Genomic DNA, 17,593 nt, shown 5'->3' with positions numbered 1-17,593 from the left:
GCAAGGGATCAGGAATTAACTGGAGACAATGTGAGTGTAAATGATAAATAGTAAAGGTTTAGCTCACACAGACACTAGACAATATGTTGACTGAAAAACAGCAACAAAAAGTGCTAAGTTGATGCACCACACACTGCACAGAAGGATTGTTAAACACTGCCCTGGGTGAGGACAGGCACGTGCCTGGCAGGTCCCACCACTGCCAGCTCCCTTGATGGCAAGGCAGTGACAGAAATCAATCCAACAGGCAGCAAGACAAATAAGTCATCTGTATCACAGCTAAAATATGGTGTTGATCAATAATAGAAAATGAACTCGCACTCCTTTGCCAAGAAAATAGATTATTTAATCAGAGTACAGACAGATAGAGATGTTACATAATCAAAAATAGCTCCTGCTGCTATATTTAGTGGCCACTGTCTTTTAGAGAGGAGGGCAAAAGTACACCCATTATCAGCCACCAGCCCTCTGCTGAAATGGTTTTCTGATGAGTTAAGCTGGTCAGACATGCTTGACACCACAATATTGTATATTTAAAACTACAACAACTATGACAGTACAAAGGCAACAAACAGGAAAAAGACAAGGGAGTCACTGCTGTCCTATGGACAGAAATCCTCATGGTTAAAAGGATCAAGTCTCAGCCAGAGCTTATACACCAGGGCATCTCCAGCAGCCATTTCTAACTTGCAGATACCTGGAGTTTTCCTTCAAAGGATGGAACATTAGTACAGCCCATTTGCAGTTTATGACTGGTTGCCTTTCACAGTTATTGCTGTGATTTCTTAGCAATAACCAGTGGAATTGCAGGAATTTGCAGGACACACAGAAAATCACTGATCAGGACCATCAGCACAGAGCTCATTTGATAGCACTGCAGCCTGCCTGGCCATGGCACAGCTGAGAGAGAGCCTTCCTCCACCCCTGACATCCACAGGGTCTTCATCAGAAGCTCAAAGGAAAGCCTGGCCTTGGATACTCCCCCAGGTGGGAACAACATCACCATCAACAGGATCATCTCTCCCCCAGCTTCCCCACCCAAAAATAAACACTGGGAAAAAGAGTGCCATTAATGCTGAAGCCAAGCACCTCTGGTTGTTTTGGTTTCAGGTATGGAAAAATTCAAGAAAGGCACTAGAAAAAACAATAGTTAAACTAAGGGCTTCCACCCTTTCACATAAAAGTGGAAGAAAACTCCCATGTTCTTCTGGAACATGGATATAAAGAATATTTAGTAGAATAGCCAGTGATTAGCCTTGGTAATCACCATTTATTTTATTGTTTTAGGGTTCAAACCCAACAAGGGATTACAGAAATTGGGATTTGCATGAGGTTTATAGAGATGCTTCACATGGGTCTGCAGCCACAGCAGCTCCTGTTTAAAGCAGTCCTGGAAGGTGGTGATTCTGCAGGACCAAAGCTTTGCCATGTATTTTTCCCTGGGATATCCATTTTGCACATCCAAAGGAAGCAAAAACTTCATGAAGACAAAAAACTCTTGGTGAGCATTTTATAGAGATAAGAAAACAAACTGTCTAAGCAGGGATCAAAGATGCTGCTTCAGTGTAAGATACATTAAAGACCCCTCAAATGTTCAGGAAAGCCAGAGAGGAAAGAAAGCACTATGCCCATTAATACTACCACTAATAAAAGATAATTATAGCTGGCTCCAAATGTTAACAATTTATTAGTTACAGGATCTAAGTACTGTAAATGACTAATGCAGGCAGCAAATGTATTTGCAGCAGTGTGCAAAACAAAGCCCTTAAAAGTAGATAGCTCTGGGAAAGGAAGGATAAACTGCTTTATAGCACATGACATGAAGAAGGGCTCTGTAATATCTTCCTTTGGTGAGTGGTGACAAGAACATGTCCTTGATTTACCAAGATGATGAAAACCCAATAATGCCTAATTTGGGAGTGTCAGATACCTGCATGATTCCAACAGCAATGTTGGATCTTTACTGTTCTTATCAGAATGATACATGATGGGTGATTTTTATCTATTTGCACAAGAAGTCACAGCATACTTCCAGACTTCATCCATATGGAAAGCCAAGGAAAGACTGCTGATGAATTTAAGTGACTACAAACTGGGATAAGCAACAAAACTGCTGATTATTTACTACCTAAAACCTCCAGGTTACATTCTCCTGCCAGAAATTGTGTTGAGTAATGCTTTCATTCGATTTGCTCACGATGTTCTCTGTTGATGAATATATCTGATTTCATGTAAATGTGATTAAATAAATCAGACAGGGTAAGGCTGTATTGAGTCTCAAGAGGCTCTAATTCAAGATGTGCAATGCTTGCCCCAATAAGCACAACTGAGCTAAACCTTGTGCATTATTACCTTCTTAACCTCAAAAACCCTCTGGTTGCCTCATTGTTGTTAACATGGGTGTAACATCAGATTTGGCATAAATTGCCCACACTGATTCCAAGGTATGTGAGGACTGAAGAGGAAGGGATGGGACATGAAAAGGAGAAATAAAGAAGGTGGGAAGATTTCTTCAAAACATCTTGACTTCCTTGGAGCTCCCAGCTCCTGGCACACAGAGGGAGCAGGTAACATGGAGTGAATGCTGGGGCTGACATTTGCAGGTAGCAGAAATCCAAGGGAACAGCTCTGAAACCAAGGCTGTTGATAATCAGTTGTCTACACGTGATGCTACAAGTCTGATCTTACACAGTACAAGTGTGAGACCCTCACCTGCCACACAGAGTTCAGGTCACACCAATCTCTGAGCAAGGAACACCAGCCAAAGAACAGAGTGAGCCCACACCACATATTCCTTGTAAATTAAAAAAGGCTTTTTGGAAAGGCATTAGATGCATGATTCAGAACAGGAACTGTGTCTGCAAGTGGCAATGCTGCCTTGTTCTGTTAGTCCCCACCAAACTTGTACTCTGCCACCTGCAAAATTATCCTGAGGGTGACAAGGTTGTCACTTCCAGCACAACTATCCTACAAAACTGGGTTTCCAGGCTCTAGGGAATGAAGGATATGGGGGCTTTTCCTGACTGTCATTTACTCTCAAGTTCAGAACAAACCCCTCACTTCTCCTCCAGCAGATCAGCACAGAATGACAGAATGGCTTGGGTTGGAAGGGTCCTTAAGGATCATCTCATTCCCACCCCCTGCCACGGGCAGGGACACCTTCCATGTGCTCAGGGCCTGGTCCAACACAGCCTTGAACACTTGGGTCACTTTTTGTTCATGCCAGGTGCACCCTCTGCCAGGAGGCAGGAATTTTACCCCTTTGAGTCAGTCCCTAGACCTCTCCTAGGGTTTGGCAGAGAGGTGAAGGATCCCACAGCCTACACACTCTGTGGGAACCACCCCTGGAATTGCAGCCCTTGGCTGGAGCTCTTCCCACCCAAGGAACAGCTCCTGCCACCAAGGCAAGGCTGAGTTTGCATTTAACCAATGGATTAGGGCTCATCCATACCCCAGAAGGGTTTGTTTGCTCTACTGGAGACAAGTTCTGATATGAACTGGCAGACAATGCACTGGCTGAATGCAGGAACAAAGAGGCTGTTGGTGTCTCCAGCAAGTTAGGGACAACACTAAACAACTCCACTTGTAAGCAGAACATTATTTTCCCTGATATCATACACAGAAGCTGCTGTTTAATTAAAACTAAGCTGCTTAAGCCATTAAACTGGCAAATGGCTGTACCAAACGACTTGTCATTGTTAGCATTCCAGCAGCAGGAGTTGTTTGTTGTCACTCAGATGGCAACTTCCAATGCTAATGCACATTTCCCAACTGGCTCCACAGATCTAAACCAGCCCAGGACAGGGAAGTTATTAAAAGTGCTGCTGCATATTACCAAGGAGTACCTTCTTCAAAGACACCCACATCGTGTACTCTGCTGCAATTTAATTATTTCAAACTTCTGCTCTAGAAATATGAGCCATTCCAGGCACTCACTTGCATTTTAAAAAGCAGAACAATCACTTCTGTATCAATTCTGGCTTTGAGCCCCAAGTTTAAGCAAGTCCAGATACAGCCTCCTGATTTAGATCTTGCAGATCTCAGCATCAAAATCTATTATAAAAAGCATAACCTACTACAGCAGCTACTTTATTCTGATTACATGCAACTAAAAAAATAAAAATAAATGTTAAAAAATCAACACTTTATCTTGGGTCAGTAACAAAAAAAAAATATCATTCTGGCCATGCAGACAACCTTCAAAGCCATGGACAGTGATCATCCAGGAGTCCAAGTGGAGACATTCCAAAGGACTCTGTTTGCTTATCACTTGGATTTGGGTCAAGACAGGGAGCACCAGGCAGAGGTGTCCCTGGAATCCATGGCAGGACACTCTGCCTGTTCTCCTCTGCAATCTTCCCTTCCCTAACTGGGAAGGACTGTGGTGAGGAACAGAAATGGTTAAATTGAATTTGTCCATCTTTTTACTTCCTATGAGTCATGTTCCTCCACTCTACCAGTCTGCACATAAAAATCTGCTACGATAATAAATAAATATTTCCACTTTGGCTCAGTAAAAGCAGAGGACTCCCACAATAAAGCACCACACAGGTAAAACAATGAAAAAAGGGTAAAATGATTAAAACTGCCCATGCCAGTACCCTGAGATGGGGCAGTCAGTGGTAACACAGCATTAGTATTATGGCAGATGCCATTTGCATCCTTTTCCTTTGGTGTGGTCTCCAGGAAAGAATATTTCCATTCACCACAGAATGACCTAATGGATGTCCAAATGAATGATCAGCAAATGCATTTTATGTGCTTCTATTTATGTACCTTTATTTTCACAGCTACAATGCAAGCACCAGAGCAGCACTTCCACTCTCCTACCCAAGGGCTGAAAGACTGCCCACATTAATGAAGTCTGGCCTTACCCTGTGTGCCCTTTGCACATATGGCACAACTGAGTCATCCCCCTTGGTTTAGGTAGTGTGCTTGACACAACAAAAATAAGATGTAGAGCTAATTACCACTACAGCAATAAAAACAGGAGTGTCCTTTTCATAAGCCAGTCTCAAACTGAATTCCTATCAAAATCCAGAGGTTTTTTTATAGAAATGAAGTTAATAGATACCTAGAATTACTGAATGAACCAACAGGACCTCTCTGCATTTAGCAACAAACCTTGAAAACCTTAATCTTGTGAGTCAGTAATAACAGTGGAGGAAGCCAAGCCAATCTTAGGTCTATAATAATAAGACAAGCTGTTTAAAAGACCTCCTCTGAAACAAATGTGTAAATGTCTCACCAAGGCTGGGATGCTGATTTAAGATTAGACAGTGTAAATGTACCTATTTTGGTATCAGTAAAGAACAACTTGTGTTTCTCATTCACAAAGGTTTAAGGCAAATGGTTTAACAGCACTTGAGCACAAGCTCCTCACTAAGTCTTTCTCCAAATGCCATTGACACCTCTGCCTGTCCTGTGCCCCAGCTAATTCTCTGTTTTATCCTATCTCTCTGTTCTATCCTCTGTTCTATTCTCTCACCTGTTCTATCCCAATTTAAATACATCAGGCTCCTTCTTCATTATCAAAGTTCAACCTACAAATACCAATTTTCCCTTGACAAAATCCTGCCAAGGTCCCCCATGAGGCCAGTCCTGCCTGTGACACTGCTGCCAAAAAGAACCACACGGGAAAAACCCAAAGGCTACAGAGAGAGACAAGGGAGGATTTTGAGAGCAATATTCCTCCAGATAATGCATTAGGAGTGGTGTTGTTTCAGAAGTGAAGGACTGATACAGAAAAGCTGATGACCAGCACTGCAGCACTAACTGAGGAAAAGCAGAATTATTATTGCCACAACTACAGAAGAATAAAAAGTCCAGACATTAAACCAAGTCAGGTGAAGAGGCAGCTTTAACAGCAGATGAAATTCAACACTGACAAACATGTGCTAATGCCCTGAAGAGTATTTGGGCTACTTTTCTCCACCTTTGGGCCCTGCACTTCTCACTAGGTAAATCAGGAGATGGACTAATAGAACATCCACATCTAGTTAAGATCACATTCCAAACAGAGCAAAATCCCCTCGGATGGACTATCATGATTCACTGCATGAACAGCTAAATGATCCAATCTGGAAGAGCAGGAACCTATGGCAAATTCATCTCCATGATGCATTACAGAGCTGATTTAATCTTTTTTCCCTCTCTGGCCATCGAGCCTGGGTTGTTATCAGAGCCCAGACAGTGGGCAAGACAGGGTCCTTTTATCCACTACAGAATGACTGCAGTGTTGTTGAGCCCAGGAAAAGGGAAGAGTCTCAAAAATTCCCACTTTTAAAAGAAGGAAAATATATCCTAGATAATTTTGAGAGTCAAAATCCCAGCTGTGTGGGTGCATCTGGAACCTTCATCCCATGTGTGTTAATCTACAGGGAAATGAAGTGCTACACCCTGGGTAAGGCAGGGGTTAATTCCAACTGCTGTCGAATGCCCCAAGTCTGTGCTCTGTTCATCAGAGCATTAAATCTGAAAGCTCAAGAGAGTAGTGCAGCCGTGCTGCAAGGGCTATGTTATAAAGTTCTGCATTAAAAATTCATATCCTAGGCTTGCCACAGTACTCTGCTCTGGCTGAAAGGAGAGCTGGCGGGGAAATATTAGACACCCCACTGTCTTTTTGGCAATTGGAGACATTCCTCAACAAACAGCACCTCAGGAAGGGAATGAAAGGGCAAACAAACCGTGAAACAAATCAATGAGTTCAATTATCTCTCTCTCTCTTGGAAAGGAAACTTTTCATTTTTAAGGCTGTTTCATGAAATCTTTTAATGACGGCCCTGCACACGGGTGCTGGGCACTCTGGCTGCAGAGCTGGCTGCTTGGCAGGGCTTTTTATTTGTTTTACATGAGACACAGATTCCCAAACACAGAGGGTGAAACAGAGAGCAGGGTATAGGGATCTCTCTGCAGAACAAGAACTCTGCTTACCCTTTACATTACCACGACCACGTGGGATGAGAGGCTGTAGAAATTGTTCCCACTTTCCCTGAAGTGTCTCCAGCAAAGAGTGAATTTAGATTTATTAAGATGGTTAGTTACTCCATGGTTAAGTTATGTGCTCCTCACTACTGGTTAAGGCTGTGTGCATTTCACAGCGATTTATGGCAGCCCAACTGGTGGATGACACAGTTCACAGTGATGGAAATGGGTGGTATACTTTTATGAAAGCCATATGTGCCCCTCAGGTTATCTGTCTGATGTATTCAGGCAGGTTAATAATCCCCATCCTATAAATGAGGAAATACATAGGAAATGAAACATCAGTAAATACAATTTCTTGAGGAAACCAAGCAAAAAAAAAAGTTACCTGCTCACAATCATCCCCTGCAACTCTGCTTAGCACCAACTGTAATAGAAAGATTTCCTTTTCCCAGAGCTGAATTTCAACTCAAAGGAAGGGAAAGGAAGAAAATAGAAACCATTGGACAAAAGTTTCCATGGCACTTCATCAGTATTTTTATATATATATACATATATGAATGTATCTGGTTGTTAGTATAGCTGAAAACCCAAGTGACTTCAGCTCAGCAATCTGGGTTTTGAGGGGCTCAGCCCCATGAGGAGGGGCAGGAGGGCAGAAATTCATCCAGAGGGTGCAGTCCCCAGGGAACCCAGGAGATTTATGCCCAGCACAAAACAAATCAACACCAGACTAGCCTAAAGCCCCTCACTAATAAAAACCTGTGTGGGGGAGGGAATAACCCCCCACTATTCAGCTGAAAGTTCATTAGTTCCATGAAGGAATGAAGACAGGCTGGAGAGCTGGTGATCACCAGTAACCAAAGATCAGCTATTAAAAGGCACTGAAAATCTGCTACAAAAGGTTATTAACCCCAAGGCAGTGCTTCAGTCAAATTTAATTTTTGCTCAAAATTTCTTACAAACAGGCACTTAGAGCTTGCAAGCAAGACTTGATCAGCTGGGGTTTATTCTGGGTTTCAAGCAGCTGCAACCAAGCAAATCAGGGGAAGCAGAAGTCCTTTCCTCTGTGTACTGCCCTGATGTCCCAGTTGTGATCCTTGCTGTAGTACTGGTTGCCTTCCAGTGCTCCAGCCCCTGAGCAACCTCCCTGTGACTCAGTTTCTCAAGGTGTTAAAACTCTGGGAGGCAAAGCACAAAATCACAGCCTCTGCTCTGTTCTGCTCCTGCAGAAACACCAGAGAAGCGTGAAGGGTTAATAATCTCAGGCTTACAGGATTTGTGTATTATGCATTTGTTTATTTAATGCTTTACATGAATGCTAATGAAGTTATTAACAGGCCTGCATGTTGTCTATTGTTTTTCTTGGGTTTAGTGTCTGCACTATCCTGCCTTATCCCTTCTGTTCCATGAGCTGGCCAACACCCAGCTCTTCCAAATCCCTGAATCAGTCTTCTATCCTGGATTCTCAGCTTCCTGATCAAAGACAGTATTTTTTAAAACTCATTTGTTAAAATATTATCTTTTAAAAAAATCTCATCAAGATAAAGCAATTTTATTTCCCCCACACCAGATACCTTCTGTGACACAAAACTGCAATCCCACGTGGCCTTATTGTCTTTTAATTAGATCAGAGATATGTAAATGAGACAATATTTCTTAGGTCCCATTAAGTGATGTCTCCAGGAGGATCAGAGGGGGCTGAACCTGGCAGGACAAGCTCCTCTGACATCCACACCCTCATAGTGACCTGCCCCATGCTCCAACTGCTGCTCAGGAGAGTCTGATTTACTGGAAGTTCCACTGATTTATGGCCTTATTGCTGCCAAAACTGCCCCAGGTCTGAGACCAAACCCCCTTTTCTCCTGCAACCAGGGCATGGGGTGAATGCAGGGTGCAGGTGCTGGGGTGACTCCTGCATGTCCAATGCAGACACCTCCCTCCCAGCCCTGCCTCTGCCACAGACATGAGGAAAAGGGCTCAAAAGAAACTCAAAGAATTATATGGGAGTGGGCAGGAGAAATAATTGGGAGTTTTAGAGCAGGGATGACCTGTACAGCAATTCAGGCACAGGGCTTCATTCTGTAGCCTTTAGCCTGAGAAATGGGAAGACCCCTGAGCTCCCAACATCAACAGCATGAGCTGATGACACAAACCAGAAATACTTTTTGTTTTTAAAGCAGCTGTGGAAAGGATAATATCCCTGCTTCTGCAGTCAGGTGGCTGATAGCTGGGGCATCACAGCAACTTTTTAAGGCAGGGATGGGTTTAGACCTACCTACATTTAGGTGTAGGTTTAATGAGAAGCTGAAAAACCTTGCTAATGAGGAAACAGCATAGGGATACTTCATTAAGGTAAGCTGTGCCAGATGCAGCCTCTGACAGTGATGGCTCACACCTTCCTGTTCTTGGAAAAGGCAAACAAAAAACCCAAATGAAAGCACTGGGGGAATGTGCAAGTTGTCTGTATGAAGCAATATGGGACTGGGGAGCAGGGCTGCCAGCTCTCACAGCAAACACCTGGCTCTCCAAAGGGACAGGAGATCCAGGCAGAAGAAAGAGGCTGTTTGCCAGGACACAGAGTTGTAGTGCCTGGGATCTCAGTGAGTTTCCTGAAGTTCCCCTCTCGCTCAGGACGTTCTTGTCTCTCTCAATAAATGAGGGAGCGCACTGCACCTTCCTGACTCATTTCTCTGCCTGCGTGGGAGTGGGAAAAGCAGCTGGAATCCATCCCTGGAGCACAAGGAGAGTTTCCAGTACACACCAGGGCAGGAAATCACCCATTAAACACGTGGCCAGGTAGAGACAGGCACTGCAGCACCTGCCAGTGGAACTCAGCAGCTCCAGCAGAGCTCTGCTTTGGGGTGGGAATGGCTGACCCCACAGGGCAGGGCCTCATTGGAAACAGCTGAACCATTTGTTTTTGATGATCCCAGGGTTTCTCTGCTCCCCCTGCCATCCCAGCCTGCAGGAGCTGGAGCAGGCACAGCCACGTGCCCTCCTGCTGTCACAGACAAGGCCCCTCCAGGAAGCAGTTCTGCACCAAAATAACTCTGTTGATTTGCTACTTTGCATTGTAAAAAAAATAAATTAAAAAAGAGACTGTTGTAATTTGTAGACACACATGAAAGAGCTGTGTGGAATCCAGGCTCAGCTGACTGGCAGATGCAAGCCCAAGGACCTTGTCCCTGCTGGGGGCAGATGTGCCTCTGCCAGGAGGTTTTCCTTCCCTCTGACTCGCTCCTCTTCCTCACACAGCCCTCCCAGACACCTCCAAAGTTCAGCTACAGGTAAAGGGACCTGCTGAGATGAGATGGCTCAAAAAGCTGCAATGTCCTTTGGCTGGCCTCACAGGAAAGGCAATCCCTGCTGGAGGCTGGGATTGCAGGACACACTCGTGGTCCCTCTGTTCCTGGAGCCAGCCTGGAGAGGTCTGGCTCCACAAGAGCCGGTGGGGACACACAGGACAGGGACACAGGGACACTCCTGCCCCTTGTCACTTCACACAGATCCTCTCCATGCAGCTGCAGTCCCATGGAGAAGCCCTGGCTGCACCCATGGCTGGGATGACCCCCAGCCTGGCTGGCACAGGACCCAAAGTGCTTTGCATTTATTTAAAGATTTCCATCTAAGGATCTCATGTCAACCCAAGGTTACAGATAACAGGGTGATGACTAGAATATGCTGGAATACCCTAAGGCTGTGTTTTTCTGCTTTGGGTTGTTAAATAACACCAGCTTTTAGGCTAGACTAGAAAAAGGAACTGAACAGTCTCACTGGAGGTTAAAACACAAACAAAATAAAAGCCCTGAGAGGACCTAGGGCACTTTGGTGCTGTCAGACAGTTACATTAACTAATTTGCAAGCATTACAAGTCTAACAAAAGAGGCAACAGAGCCCAGCTACAGCACGAACTCCTACTGACTCCAATGGCTCCATTTACATGGAGTTCTCAGAAATGCAGCCTTAGAAATGAAAAATGAAAATAAATAACCCTTTTGTCAGTTTGTGGTCTATCATTTGCATGTCTGCATATTTCTAGACTCCAGCCAAGGCTTGACTGTTGCCTTTGGGCATTAACCACACTCCTTGTGCCTCAGTTTCCCTATCCAAAAGTAAAGGTTAATGCCAAGTGTTTTACAGGAACTTTGAACTCTCTTCCCATACAACTTTGCAGCTTTTCTGGTGTGACTGCAGGCTGAACCAAAAATGTGACAAAAAAGGGCTGGTTTGCACATGGGCTCTCAAGCCCTCTTTCACACCAAAGCTTTTGGTCAAAATAAGAAGCAGATCTCCAAAGTGTTTCCATTCATCTTCACGTGTTGGTTTTTAAGCAAAATATCAATAGTGACTTTCAGCCTGGTGAGTTTTGCATAAGGCACAGTTAAAACTTTGAACCTCAAATGTTAAATGCAGACAGAGCTTACTGTAAGACTCAAAACATTCAATTTTTTTTCTCTCTTTTTTTTTTTCCTTTAAAAAAACCAGTTTTCTGTAACATCTTCCCTGGTTTTTTATCCTCTCATTGCCACCAATCCTGGGTTTCACTGGTGGCAGTAGGACAAGGAAACTGAGGGAAAAACTCTGAAAAGAGACATGGCCTATGAAGTTCTCAATCTCCTGTTTTTAGGGAAATCACTTTAAATACAGCAATAATTCCAAAGCTGAGCATTAGAAGTTAATGACTCATCAAAGGAACAGGAAATAGGAAACTTTAAGACCTTAAAGGCACAGCAAATAGAAGCTATTTCATGTCATGTCCAACACTACCACTCTAACTACAGTACTTCAGGCTCAATGGGGGGAAGCAGCATTGAGACCATTTATCACAGTAATTATGTGATGCTGGAGGGAGCACAACTTTATTTTTTATTCAGTTTGACCCTGAGCACCATCAAAATGGAAAACTACAAACATCTAAGAAGTGATATATTGGCACCAGCCACCACTTAAACAAGAAAGACTTGTTTAAAAAAAAAGTAAATAATTCAATTCTCACTGTATATTGGGAATTATTTCCCTGAAGTCCAAGTTAACTGAGATTTGCCCCAATATAACAGAAGATTTTACATGAATATTTCAACTCCACCACGTAACTCCAGGCAGAAATAACTCTTCAGGAATTCTCTAAAACTTCTGGTCCCCTCTACTAATCCTGCACTCCTTCCATGCTGAACAGCACATCTGTAGAACTTTATTTTACACTGATGCCTGAAGGACAGGTCTGTTTGATAATGTGGAAGAAAAGCATAGTTTACCCCAAAGAGCCAAAAACCACAGGCATCTCCTCCTGTTCCCATTGTTCCTCCTGTGTCACCCTTAGCTGTGCTGCCAAAATAAACAATAATCAGTCTGATCTATGGAAGGACAACAATCCTCTGCCCATATACTGGAGGCAAAATGTTTTCCTACAAGTTATTGAAAGTAGCTTTGTTTGGATGACAGCTTCAGTAAATATGAAAAGCTCCTTCTCCCTTACATTCCTGTGCTACTTTTAGAAGGACAAAAAGTCTGAATCTTACAGAAAATCCACTGGTAGTGACTGACAACTTTAACCTAAACATTTTCTGGTTTGTGTTGTTTCTGAAGGTTTTTTATTGCAGAACTGGGGGGAGGGCAGGGGGGAGTGGGCAGTACCAGAAATCCTCACAAGACTACTTAAAGCTGGCTGGTGAAAATGGAGCATTTCAGTGAAATTCGATATTTTCTTTCATCAAAGGCAGGGAGCCTCAACCCACATGTTAACAGTAATGTAACAAGCCTACTGTATGTGCTGCAACCCAAGGTCCTTTTCCAATTAGAATTCATTTAGGTTGGGGGAGAGCAGGGGTCGGAGCAAAGAGGTGGCTCTGGAATTGATCTAAAACTGGAATCCAACCATTCCAGCTGGGAATCCCAAGCACTTGCTTGGATTCTGCAGCAAAGCAGAAGTGAAAGAGCACTGTCAGAGAGAACAGTTTGTCCCTGGAAAACTGAGGAAATGTATACAGAATGTTTCTTTTTCTACAAAGAAAGAAAGTAAAAGGAAAGTCTGTTGCGCTAGAAAAAAACCAAACAACCCCAATATTCTTTAATTTTGCTGAGACTCAAGTCAGAGTTTGCTTTTCAGTTCCAGGTCTGATAGAATCTCCAGATCAAACTCATTAGTGCTGGTTAAACCCAGTTTTGCTGATAGAAACGTGTGGGACAGCAAACAAAATCAGTGTCAGGCCTCGAGAGAGGATGTGCCTCTTTAATTGAAAAAGGCAGAGTAATCATTCATTTATTTAACCCAGAGATGATTATAATCTGAAAACCTTGAAATCCTCTTACACAACAACTGTTTTGGCAAGCCCCTCTGTGTTCCAACAAATATTAAACTGTGCTTGCCATTTGTCTAAGGAATCTTGTATTAATAAACATGAAGAAGAACACTTTTACCTCCCACACTCAATGACAGAAGAAAACAAAGACCAGCTGTATTCATCAATGGATCCTTGTTCTGCACATAAAGGCTAATTACATTTTACTTCAAGCCTACACATGGAAAACTTTGCTCCTGCCATCTTGTCAAAGGCAGCTTCTGATATTCCAGCTGACAGACTGCAATGACTGCACATAATAAACTTCTTTTTGTCATTAACACCTTCAGTGCCCGGCCCGGGGCTGTGCTGGGGCTCAGGGAAGGGGCAGGGGCAGCCCACACCCACCTGCTGGGAATTCTGTATACGTGGGGATGACAGAATTTGCACTGGAAATTTTCATTCCAGCCACTGATCTCATCTGAAGGTGCCTGCCTGTGCCTCTGTCCCTCCTTTTGCACGTAGAGCACTTTGAATGGGACATTGTGAAAAGATAAAACAAACAAGTTGACATAATGATTCCCAACTTTTCAGATCACCACAACTGGGCTCCAGGATAAAATCCAGACTCCTTAATGCGGAAAATGAAGACTTCTCACTCTGTATTTCTTCTGCTTCTTGGGTTTTTTTTTGCCTTGTTTGAAAGATTTTCAAAGTTTCAAGTAGTTGAAAGACAGCTTTATTCTGAGACTGAAAATCTTAAAAGCACTGTTAGCTTTTAAATATTGACAATTATCTGTTTTTTTCCTGAAGGCACTCCAATTCATCTGCATCAAATAAGCGTCTGTAAAACTAACAATTCTGGCCTAAGATAAAAATCACATGTTTTTAAAACATAAAATTAAAATTGGCAATACAAGTAGCTTTTCAGACTTAGATCAAAAGAGGGCTTCTTTTAAGAAAAGAATCAAACTGTCTTTCACCCTTTTTATTGGTGTTTTTTCAGCCTTTCTCCCCGTTTTTACAATTAAAATAGATGACTCAATTTCACTGTCTACATTCAGTTCCCTTTTCATGTTCTTCTAGATTTCCATATTGCAAAATTTGGGCTCCAAACACTACAGACAACTGTTGTTACGCAAGAACTATTCCTGCCATAAATATCCAAAACAATGATAAAATATTTCTGCTGTTATTAGGACCTACAAGTTTGTTTTCACAGTACATTAGTCTGGGAGATAAAGTACAAGCTTAATGGCTGCTTCAGGATTCAGCTCCATGACCACCATATTCCAGACCCAGTCTCCATAATCATTCTGCTACAGAACACAATAAACATCTTGTTACTGCAGATGCTACTAATTTTATGTAATTCTATATAAATTAGGTAAGAGTCACTCTCAAGATCATATAAAAACCAAGTATTTCTATGTGAATCTCCCCAAAAGATTGAGATTAGAAATGCAAACAAATATTTTAGAGAACAGATTTTGTTCAGTGTAAGATAAATTACAGCACTTAGGGAAACAGTATTAAAAAATGAAGCACTCTGCAAATAAACACATTAAAAAGGGTGAGAGGTTATTAGGTTCAGTGCCTACAAGCACTGATCTCTGCCTGTTCTCCCAGAAGTGACTGCAACATGAAATAACAACAACAATATCAGTTATGTGCAGGAAAAAACAAAGTCAATCTGCAGGAATTTAAGGCTCCATCTGAACCAGCTTTTGTTTACATCCCTCAGAGAGGGATGAATCAATGAAGGAACAAAAATATTTTTGATCCCTTTGCATGGAGCTCATCTTACATGGAGTTCAAAGGAAACTGGACTTCCAGAGCCAGACCAAAATTCACCTGAAAGATTTTCCTGAAGGACAGAAAAGGTGTTTAAACTCCAAGTGCTGATTGTTAAAACTACCATGGGCTGAATTTTGTGAACTCCAGCTGGGCTCCCCACATCCTCAGTGGGGAATCAGATCCTCAACAGCCACAGAACCACGGGATAAGAAATTTGAAATTGGTGCCAGCTTGACTGGTTTTTAACCCTGGGCAGTGGGCACAGGGAGGTGACTTTGAGTCCCAGCCCTTCCCCTGAGTGTCCCAGCCATCTGCAATGGCTGCTTCATTCCCATCCCATTTCCAGACACTGAAATGACTCTTTGTGCTTAATCCCACTGATCATGAGAATTCCTTCTCATCATTAACTTTCCTTAAATATGAAGGGTTCAAAGGAAACCAGCAGCAGTCTGTCTCTTTTGTTGTTCCCTGCCCTGATGGTTAATAAAACCACAGGATAATTGGAAACAGTAGCTATTAACAAGACAAGAATATATATTTTTAAGACTACCTTCATGTTCTACTTGAAAACAAGGAAAATCTGCCCAAAATGCTGCTCTCTGTAATTAGGGGTGAACCTGGCAGAGCAAGGACTACTACCCCAAAAGCAGAAAGAACCAGGGTGCCTAAGAATCAAACAAAAATCCTTTACTAAATGAAGCTTTGTTTCCACCAAGATGGGAAGATCACAATGAATACCTTATTTCTGAAACTGCTCTATTTCTAAATAAAATACAAGAGATAGAAAGGGTAAGAGATACACAGATGAAGCACCCGAGAATGAAACCAGGAATGCAGCAGTGTGTGTGCCAGAAGTGTCTTGTTGGGGAGAAGAAAATATAAAAACTAATAATCTCTCCATAGGAGGCCAAATTATGACCATGTTTTCCAAAAACTTGGATGCCTGAGCCTCCCTCATCTCATCTCTCTCCAACAGACAGATGCAAAACAAAAAAATCAGTGATACCCTGAAGGAAGACACAGAAAGAAAACAGGGAAATCTTACTTTGCAGTAGTTTCTTCATCGTATTTTGTTTTCAGATCAAATAGTTCTGTCCTGGTTTTTTCCAAGGCTAAAAGGCATAAACATGAAGCATTACAGTACTGAAATAGCAGTATTCAGTCATAAATAAGGCTGTACATCTCCTGATGAAAAAAAAAATAAAGCTATACACCTCCTTAGCTTTATCCTTCAACCTAGGCAAACCATTATGGCTTAGAAAAAACCATAGGGTTTTGGCTTTTTTCACAATTTCTTACAGTATTTCTGTTACATTGCAAAAATTTCCAGTTTCTGCTTAACCAAGCTAGACATTATTAGTTTCTTATTAAGCTGCCTAAACTGCTTATTCCTTTGAAATACTTATTGCAGTAGCTCAAGGAATAAAATTTCTTATGTTCTCATAGTAAAAAAAGCCAAATGTGTCCAGACCTGGAATTTTGAAGTGTGTAGAGATGAAAATGAATGGCAAGTCATAGCAACAGGCAAGAAAGGGGTTCACACAGCTCAGCAGAGATATTTATCACAGTTTGGACATGTGTGGAAGCAGAACACACATGGAGGGTAAGTTCCATGGCCTGCTGTAATTCCAGGGATGCTCTGTGTGTGCTCCATGGCCTTGTCCCTGTTATTTGCCAACTCCAACAGGAGTGCTTGCTGTGATTCACAAAGCACATCTGAGCTCTGCTGGACCTCCCTGCATGCCAAGAGCTGCTTCACACCCAGTCCTGACACACCCAAGGATCCCTGTCCTCTCACTCCCACCTGATCAGCTGGAAAAGGTCACTAAAGCCTTGCCAAACCTGTTTGCAGAGCTTGAACTTTGTGCTCGGCTTCCTCCAGCTTCGAGGCTGTCGACATCTGGGTCTCCTGCAATTTTCTGTCAAGGGAAGAGGAGAGGTGAGAGCAGAGCAAACAACTCATCTGTGCCTTGCAGATTTGGGGGATGGAGCCATTCAATGTCTCAACTGGAATGAGACAACTGCCAACACCACACAGGCTTTGAGGTGCTTCTGTGGGACCCATAAATGCTGTCACTTTGGGAGATGCTGCTCCTACTTTGTGGTCCCACTTATTAAAATTTTAACAGTGTAGCCACCTCATAACATAAGCTGTGAATGTTATAAAGAGTTGACTGCTATATAAATGACAACTTCAGTGGAAGGTTTTCTTGAGCATAATTTGTTTTGGAAATGTCACACACATTGAGAAAATTGTCACCAAGCACCCTCTGTTGTACAAAGTTAGTACAAGAAGAATGATACATTTCCATTTTAGTGTCATAATGAAGGAATTTGTTGCCATAACTGATAGAGTGAATAGATGCAGCAGCTGTTTCATCAGAGCTGTAATGGGTGCCAAATGCAGAAATATTATTAGCTACTCTTTAAGAAAACCCACATATTTCAAAACAAATCTCACAGTGATATTTTCTATAGAACAGGAGCAAAACTTTAATATGCTCACATTTCTTATGTCCACAGGCAACATTTTCTTGTTTGTGTCAGTTAAACTCATTTTTACATCATCTGGCCAGGCAGCCACTGCACTC

The 17,593-nt window shown here is 42.5% G+C and overlaps 1 protein-coding gene across 1 annotated transcript in view; it reads right to left on the bottom strand.

Moving 5' to 3' along the window:
• The window catches only part of CUX1 (cut like homeobox 1), a 242,749-nt gene that overhangs the window by 85,211 nt on the left and 139,945 nt on the right, over positions 1-17,593 (bottom strand). Inside the window, 2 exon segments of the mRNA XM_054517048.1 lie at positions 16,048-16,114; positions 16,845-16,921. Coding sequence (XP_054373023.1) covers positions 16,048-16,114; positions 16,845-16,921 — 144 coding nt within the window.

Source organism: Molothrus ater, chromosome 21 (genome assembly GCF_012460135.2).
Source record: "Molothrus ater isolate BHLD 08-10-18 breed brown headed cowbird chromosome 21, BPBGC_Mater_1.1, whole genome shotgun sequence".
Classification (NCBI taxonomy): Eukaryota; Metazoa; Chordata; class Aves; order Passeriformes; family Icteridae; genus Molothrus; species Molothrus ater.
Note: the sequence above shows the minus strand (reverse complement) of the source record. Positions and strands in the feature narration are given on the sequence as shown.